The sequence below is a fragment of the Ictalurus punctatus genome, chromosome 1 (assembly GCF_001660625.3).
Source record: "Ictalurus punctatus breed USDA103 chromosome 1, Coco_2.0, whole genome shotgun sequence".
Classification (NCBI taxonomy): domain Eukaryota; kingdom Metazoa; phylum Chordata; class Actinopteri; order Siluriformes; family Ictaluridae; genus Ictalurus; species Ictalurus punctatus.
In genome coordinates, this window is record NC_030416.2 from 15,396,804 (window position 1) to 15,406,046 (window position 9,243).

Here is a 9,243-nt window from a genome sequence, read left to right on the forward strand (position 1 = left end):
TCAGCAGAAGCCAGTCTTCATGATCTTTGATTGATTTTACTCTCCAGATTTTTGCTGTGTGATAGCTTCATCTTAAGTTTCTCTCCTTCTATGATTAATCAAAATAAATTACTTTTTGGTGCATCATTCGGACAGGAAGTACACAACTGACTATTCAGCAGCCAAAGATTCTGGCTGCTTTAGTAGTTGTGTATATTTATTTATTTATTTATTTATTTATTTATTATATAGTTGTGATTTGATGGTCACTCACCAAGCACTTTATTTGGAACACAATACTAATACTGGGTTGGACCTCCCTTTGCTCTCAAGACAGCCTCAATTCTTTGTGGCATGGATTCTACAAGTGCTAGTTGGAAACATTCCTTTGAGATTCTGGTCCATGTTTACATAATTGCATCACACAATTTCTGAAGATTTTTCAGGTGCATTTTCTGTTGGATTCAGATCCTGTGACTGGGAAGGCCACTGAAGAACACTGAACTCATTGTCATGTTCATGAAACCAGTGTGAGACGACTTTTGCTTTGTGACATGGTGCATTATCATGCTGGAAGTAGCCATTAGAAGATGGTAAATTGGGATCATGAAGGGATTCACATGATCAGCAACAATACTCAAACAGGCCGTGGCATTCAAGCAATTATTGATTGGTATTAACAGTCCCAAATTGTGCCAAGAAAACATTCCCCACAACATTACACCACCTCCACCAGCCTGGTGACACAAGGCAGTTTGGGTCCATGGAGTCATGCTGTCGACACCAAATTCATACTCTACCATCTGTGTGCTTCAGCAGAAATCGAGATGACCAGCCGTCATCTGTCCAGTTTTGGTGAGTCTGTGCCCACTGCAGCCTCAGATTTCTGTTCTTGGCTGACAGAAGTGGAACCCGACATGGCCTTCTGCTGTTGTATTCCATCTGCCTCAAGTTTCGACATGTGCATTCTGAGACCTTTTTCTGCTCACCACAATTGTACAGATTGGTTATCTGAGTTCTTGTAGCCTTTCTGGCAGTACAAACCAGTCTGGCCATTCCCTGCTGACCTCTCTCATCAACAAGGGATTTCTCTCTGCACAACCGCCGCTCACAGGATGTTTTTTCTTTATTTCACCATTCTGAGTAAACTCTAGAGAATGTTGTGTGAAAATCCCAGATCAGCAGTTATACAAATATTCACACCAGCGCAACTGATACCAACAATAATGCCACAGTCAGAATCACTGATGAAAGATGCTAACATTAACCAAAGCTGCTGGCCCGTATCTGCATGATTTTATGCATTGCGCTGCTGCCACATGATTGCCTGTTTAGAAAATTGCATGAATGAGTAGGTCTACAGGTGTTCCTAATAAAGTGGACTGTGAGTGTATACAGAATTGGTTGCATACAGCAGGCTGTATTAAAAATCAGTCCTAACTCAGGTAAACCTATAGGTGCATTTGAGGTGTGCAGTTACTTACTGTAGTTAATCTGCTAATGTGCATAAATTATGAACAGACCTCTACTCTTTCCATCACTGGAAAGAGACCAGCTGTGACCAGATATTATTTGGATTGTGATCATTATCACACTGGAAGAATCTCCCAGATGCAGTGGTAGTCATTGCATTGTTACATTGCCATGACAAAAGGCAAGAAGGATGGCTGGCCATTAAACTGTTAGAAAGATTACTGAAAAAGACAAGCTTCCAGAGTGTATGGTCTCAGATCTTGAATCACTGTTTTTATCTGAGTCACATCTGCCAGAGATTTGACTCAATCCAAACGTTTATATAACCAATGAAAATGACATAATTCCATGTATTAAAGTATTACTTACTTGCATAGCAGACAGTATGCAACACAATCTCGGCATTGGTATAAAATTATATTGGATAACATTTACTGGAGTGAGAATGCAGAGACTTAGTGTTAATGTAACGCTGCATCAAAAATCCTGCAGACCTCAAATTGAAGCTTTTTATTAGCAGACTATAAAATATTAAATATGAGGACTATATAAGTAGTGAAATTGTGAGAACACTTAGTACAAAACTATTTCAATAGTTTTATGTTAAATATTTAAGTGTCATTTGAGAACCCTGTATTGGCATTGGTTCCTATCATGTTTGTCAAGTTTGTATGCTTTTAGTGCAAAAGTAAATAGACAAATTTAACACGTTTTGCAGGATCAAGGCCATGCCGGTAACACAGTCATAGTTGCAGTATTCTTTGCTGTGTTGGAAACAGTGACAGTAGCAGCATGAAAACGTGAGAAAGTCACTTGTGAAAATCTACAGAAGCATAGGCCAAGCTAAAAATATTATTTCCAGTTTATTAAGGTTAGTGCACAGTATATAAGTGCGAAAAGGAAATACACAATACAACTTAAACTCAACAGACTTAGAGATTTTTATACATGTTGTTCTTTGTCTGGATTTTATACAGAATTATAATATAGAATTACACTGGGAACAAATGAATCATGTAAACTATAATGCAGTGCATTCTTTGCTACATTATTCAGCAGAGATAAAAAAATAAAATAAATAGAAACAGTCAATGGAAGGTTTCTAGAAAACAAAAAGAGAGCAGGTGCAGTTGTATTTACTTTTGTTCCAGACTGACTGGACTGTTTCCTTCAGAAAAACTAGTGGAGTTTTCCAATTGCTTATTTCCTTGCCAAGTATAATAGGTAACAATGTTGGTAATAATGCTGCAACATGATCTTAGCCTATAGGAGGCCTCATTTCTTTAAAAAAAAAAAAATTAATACATACACATATACATATATACACACACACACACACTATATATATATATAAACCCACACAAGAAAGCAGTTTTGGGAAAGGACTAGGCATGATCACCGGGCTGTGTGTGGGGACAGTCCCATCAGCTAGTTACAAACCAGACAGAGCTCCTGATTTTGCATGTGGAAGCTCTAGCACTGAAAGACAAATACAAGAAGAGCCATGACACATGGGCAAACTGTGCAGCTCATGGGCATGAATCTTATGGGCTATGCAAGCTTTTGTGATGGATTAAAGAAAACGACTAGTTATCACACAGTCATCACACACTACCCATAAATAGACTTTCTACATCTGGCAACAGCATTCACACTTGTAAAACTGAGAATGCTGCACCTCACCGGAGTGATTCTGTCTGATATTTGCACTATTTATCAATCCTGGCTGTTATTGTCCAGCAGGGTGCACGATTCGATTGTATTATAAACCCTTGTGATGATTTTGATACACAGCCTCCATTACATCTGAAAGAAACCACCCTGCCAGTCAGAAATGAAAGGAAGAATAGCAACCATAGTTCTACAAGTGTACACTAACAGGACCACCTGGATCTCTCGGTTGGTGAGAACAGCCAGAGAATGAGTGTGATGGAGCAGGGGGACCCTTTATAGGCTAGATTACATTATATAAAACAAGCAAATGGAAAACTTCACTAATTCTGAAGGAAACTGTCCTGGTAGTGCTCTACTCAAATCATATGCAACCCCCATTGTGCATGTAGTCTTCTGTTATGAGTGTCTTAGGATATAATGACATGATTTCAGAGAAAATAAATGGAAATTTGATCATCTTATTTACAAGAGTTAATACAAAAGTATCCAAAAATAACATTCAAACTTAAGACATTTTAACACATTTGTTCTGTCCTTGACATTTCTTTCAATCACCCCCCTCCCCTCACACACATTCAAATAATCCATACCAAGCTTCCATAAGGATTGGAAGACCTCCCTCTTACTACCATTTTAATGAAGAATGAATGGACCCACTTCAGGGACTGTATAATTCACACAAATACAAACTACACAAAACATGCTATAAGGTTATTTCAACATATTTTTAAACTCCATTCAGCAAGAAAAGAAATATTCAGCCTGTTCTTTTGGCATTAGAAAGAAAATAAGTAGTCTATGAAAATAAATCTTTCCACATCTGCCTTTGTTTCATTCATAGGCCATTTATTTTAAGCAACCTGCTGTCACTTTTAAATATTTAAATATTGCTCGATTACACTCTGGAATTTACTCATTAGCACTACTATTCACATAACTAACAACATAGACTGATCTATCACAGTAGGGTATCTTCTTACTACACGTCTTAAATAAGGCAACCATATATAGTCTCTTCACCCCTTTATCCAATATAATCTGTCAAGCCAAATTGCAGATGTGGAATCTTGTGACAATCATTCTAAACTAAATGGCAAAATCACATCATGAGCTCCATGCACAATTCATATGTATTTGCCTCAAAACTACATTTTACATGTATGTAAGCATTTGATCAGTGTTCTATATAGCTAGCAAAAATGAGAGATATACAAAGGCACAGTTGAAGAAACTCTCCCTCATTGTTGGGGTATCTGATCTCACTCTATCCCCACAGCCTCTTCCTGTACTCTGGAGGAGGGTTGGGTTGTTCCTGGTCATCCTGGGCAAAGATTGAGCCAGCAGAATCAGCCATGAAGATGAAGTACAAGTTGGCCACCAACATGGTCAGCATAGGCAAAAAGGAGAACCCGAACCCAAAACCCCTCAAGCTGCTTCCCCACGCTGCTGCAATCCAGTACACCAGCCTGTGGGTTACACAAACACTGTTGAAGGCCATTGCTGTTTATGTGTGCCTGCCAAGTGAATGAGTTACACAGACACACACACACTGACATGTCATGCATGAAAAGCAAACAACAGGATGAGAGTATGCTACACATTTCTTCTGTATCTACTTTAAACATAAATCTAGTTCCTAATATCTAGTATCGTTGTAGTCCCAGACTTAAAGGATTTTCCATTTAGACATATTCAACTACAACCTTGTGAAGTGTTACCCAATGGACAGGGAATGGGAAGGTGTATTTCAATGGGGGTGCAGCAGTTTTATGCAGCGTACATGTGGCATGAGCTTCAGTGTCACACCCAAATCATTTATCTTTCAAGAGAGAATGTGTGTTGCTTACACTGATTTATACCACAGTGCAGATAATTCTCAAATCAGAAGGTGTTCATTAATTTTCTATTAAAGCACGGCTCTGTCAATTGTTATGACCCTAACATAAATGATAGAATGAGCTCATTAATATAAAACTAATATATTATGTTATATGAGATTTTAAAAAATAATAAATTGTTTAACAAAGACAGAGCATATAATCATTGATATGGTGAAGTTTTCTCTTAGGAGACATTTCCCAATGTGAATGTTAGTTACTAGTTTGTTTATCTATATTATTATTATTATTATTATTATTATTATTATTATTATTATTAATAATAATAATAATAATAATAATATTTTAGCAGTTGCAGCTTCAGTTAAAACAAATCCTAAAAGTCATGGGTATTGCGCACCCTCACATCTTCGGCAAAGTATACATTAATTAGGATAAAGGGATTATGTTACCTGCCAGTGGCAAAGATGATAGTGAGGAGAGGCACCAGTTTGAGAAGGTTCTGGTTCAGATAAGCAGCCATGACACCCAGCTGAAGGAAGTACAGCAGAAAGAGTGAGACGGAGTCATCAACGTAGCGGCGGTGGATGTTCACCTCTTCAACCTCTCCCTCACAATGAGGTTTCAGAGAACGGTAGCGCACACGGGACACACCCAGCACCAACATACCTGAAAGAGTGAAGATCAGCACTAACTCAAATACAAGGCTGAGACATACAGCACCTGGTAAACACTATACAAGAGATCGTCTCTTCATCATCAGGAAAGAGGTGCTGGCAACAAGTATGAATTAAAAATTAAACACACACACAAAAAAAACAACAACACACACGCACACACACACCAGTGATCAAGTCAATGTCTTGACAGAAAACTTCCTCCTTACCCAGAACAATCGGTATAACTGCAAAGACTGAACAGCGCAGCGTGTAGACCAATCTTAGAGGGGCGTTATCCAGCAGAGGAGCATCAAAGGGTAAGAAAGTATAGCCACCCCAGACCAGGACAGGGAAGACCAGAGCTGACATGAGTATAGATACGGCCATTTTCAGCGCATCACGATATGTCCCAGCACATGAACCTTGAAAGGAAAATAAATAAATAAATTTAAAAAAAGCCATGAGACACTGGAATGCTTTATTATATTAAAATAAATAAAAATTATATATATATATATATATATATATATATATATATATATATATATATATATATATATATATATATATATATATATATATATATATATATATATATATATATATATATATATATAGAGAGAGAGAGAGAGAGAGAGAGAGAGAGAGAGAGAGAGAGAGAGAGAGAGACACATTATTAGTTAAAGCAGGATATGGTTTTTTTAAAACCCAGTTTAAATATTATTCAGAAGACACGGGAATCAAACAGGCCTACTTACGAGACTTTTTTCTAATAAAAATGAAGAAACATCTCTTCCACTTGTTTACATTAAGAATTCAAAGAATTGCGTGTAATCTTTATTTTATATTAGTTTTCCCATTCTATTCAAGGTTATCAATCATTTGGGAGTGGACTGGATGCTTGTGTCAGCCTATTCAACACACCTATAGTAACAAATCGTTTATATAAAAAAAAATAATAATAATAAAAAAATTTAAAAAATAAAAATAAAAAAGGGTTGTTCTCCCCCCACTCACAGACTTGCAAGTTGCTCTGTTTGGGATAGTCGTGGTAGTCATGGAAATCATGGTAGCCATCTGGAACAGTTTCTTGCTGTCTAATCAAGGCATGATTCTCCTCCGGCCACATTTCTGACCTGTACTTGGGCGGATCAGGCAAGCTGGTAGAGCGAAGGACGCTCACACTCGGATTGAAGACCCCGGCTGCTTTCTCTGGCATACTGTTCAACTCCTCCACCTCAATCTCCAAGTGTGGAGCCTTCTCGTTTAGCTCAGGCTGCTTTCCCTCCAGGCAGTCTTCGCACGTTGCCTGCTTTTCTCGCCCACCAAACTCTCTCTCGCTTTCCGTCCTGCTTACTCCTCCACGGATGGACCCACTATCTGATCTCTCGCTCTCTTTCTCTCCTACAAGATCCATTCCGCTCTTCTCTAGTTTGAGATCAGCCTTGTCTCCAGACCAGGGCAGTGTGCTTGACTGCGTATCCGCATCACTGATCTTTTCTTCTGTTCTTTTCATGTCTGTATTTATCTTCTTTTCCATTTCCCAGTCAGGAACAGCTGGTTCTGGTGTCAGAACTAGAGGAGCTTTGACAATTGGCACAGAGTCCGTAGAAAGATCCTCAGACATCTTGAATTAAAAAATATTTTAGACTTATTATGTAGTGGCACATTAAATACCATCCCAGTGTTCATGAAAGGTCATCTCTCAGAACAGGGATCACATTTGAAGTTCTCCTTTCTGAAAAGAGAAAGAAAAAAAAAATGCAGTAGGTCAGTAAGGTATATTTTAAACAACATACCACAATAAAGGTTTGTTGTTTTTGTTTTTAAATCAAACTGTTAAGGAAGTCACATTGAACTGCACTCATAGAAAAGAGTGTTCTCCAAAGGTCTCCAAGCTTTTTTTTTTTTTTTTTTTGCAGTTCAGAAAATATTTATTTATGTGTACTTCAAATTATGTGACATTTGCCTCCAAAGGGTCAGTCATTACATTCTCCCTTGCATCTCAACTGTATAAATAATTAATTTTACTTAAAAATGATGTGAACAATATCTACTCATTAAACTCAGTAAACTGGTATGCCAAATATTTGTTAAGGATATTTTTGAGTTAAAGGAATCTAAACTGATATTTTAGTAAATTAACATTGCTGATTTTGACTAAACCGCACTTAGGTTTACTACCATGATGCACATCTTCAGACACAAAAATCTGTGAAACTTTAACAACAGAAAACTAATGGATGAATTAAAAATCCACTTCCTAATTATTATATTAACATATTTCTGTTTATGGTACATCATCATCATCATCATCATGTGAAACTGTTGTGGAATGCAACACATGTGCCAGCTGTATTTTAATATCTTCACCTAGATAACAACATGTAACTGTGTCTATTATGTAGTCGAAATAACATCAGGTATGATAGCATGAATGTCAATATCAAATTTATTAAATTAAAAAAAAAATTAAAAAGAAGAAGAAGAAGAAGAAGAAGAAGAAGAAGAAGAAGTCCAATTTCAAACAATGCAACGAAGAACAATGCAATGGTATCGTTTCCTACTGTTTTGGTCCCACACACAGACATTAGACATATAGAATATGGGACCTGTTGTATGTGGCTCTTTAAAAGAACCTTTTAGGGAACCAAATAGATTCAACTATTATAAAACCAAGGACTTTTTAGTTATCTGGAACATTTTTGACCAAGAGTGCACTCTGAAGTCATTAACCAAATGTGAAAAATGATTGGATAGGAGCTAAAAACGCAAGATTAGTGTGACATTAGGTTGTAATAATGATATTAGAGTATTTTAATTTAAGCGTATTAACATATTGATACACCATAAGCAAATTGCTGTTCGGCGTCGCGAGACTGAGGAACTTTCAGTCTGCTAGTGCGACAGCTCGACACGCCACGCATTTTCATTTCTTACTGATTACAACATCTTCAACATTAAACATTAAAACGGAGAAAAAGCAAGCGACCCTCTTTATTATAATCGCTCTGTACAGACATACTTTTAGTTAAAAAGAGAATAGTCACAGGCCCATAGGCTATATAGCCTAATGTTACGGACAGGTCTTTTGATAATACTGACAGAACAACCCGGAAGTCAACAAGCAAACTCAGTAATTTGACACCAGTGAAAAGTTAGGTGTAAATCAGTACTATACATTTCCAGTACACTTACCCAAAATTCAGTAGAATAGATTTCCTGGAGTTTTGGTCAGTTTTCCTAGCGAAACATGCTCCGGGTCTTATTTAGGAATTTTCCGGAAGTGGAACTTCAGGTGTGTCCAGGTGCGTGTGTGTGGCTCCATGCGCCTTCTACTGGCTGTGTCTCGCTTGTAGAACATTTGCAATGTAAACCCACATGTCGGATTTAATCCTCTCATTTGAAGTTTGACTTTTTCTCCCACAAAGACCTATTTTTGGAATTTTCCCTAGCACTATCTCCCACATAAAGACTTAAAGCCACTATGTGTGGGGGCAAAAGGCTAACACGGATGAATCTTGTTGTTGTTGTTGTTGTTGTGAAGCAGTTACATTAAGCCTCATTAGGACACAGAACTCGTAGTTTAATATTTCATTTATTATTTTTTCATTGTCAAT

The 9,243-nt window shown here is 37.3% G+C and overlaps 1 protein-coding gene across 1 annotated transcript; it reads right to left on the bottom strand.

The window, feature by feature from the left end:
- Positions 1-2,296: 2,296 nt before the first annotated feature.
- Positions 2,297-8,975, bottom strand: tmem79b (transmembrane protein 79b). Its single transcript, XM_017472041.3, has 5 exons — positions 8,822-8,975; positions 6,641-7,361; positions 5,851-6,045; positions 5,417-5,633; positions 2,297-4,592 (listed from the first exon to the last, which is right to left on the bottom strand). Exons 2-5 carry the CDS (start codon positions 7,248-7,250, stop codon positions 4,391-4,393), a joined length of 1,224 nt encoding a protein of 407 aa, XP_017327530.1. The 5' UTR covers positions 7,251-7,361; positions 8,822-8,975; the 3' UTR covers positions 2,297-4,390.
- Positions 8,976-9,243: the final 268 nt, after the last annotated feature.

Coding starts and splice junctions, on each gene's coding strand:
- tmem79b (XM_017472041.3), bottom strand. CDS start 7,250: ATGTCTGAGGATCTTTCTACGGACTCTGTGCCAATTGTCAAAGCTCCT. Junction 6,046..6,640: donor ACAGAGCAACTTGCAAGTCT/GTGAGTGGGGGG, acceptor TTTCCTTTCAAG/GTTCATGTGCTGGGACATAT. Junction 5,634..5,850: donor AGTTATACCGATTGTTCTGG/GTAAGGAGGAAG, acceptor TCACTCTTTCAG/GTATGTTGGTGCTGGGTGTG.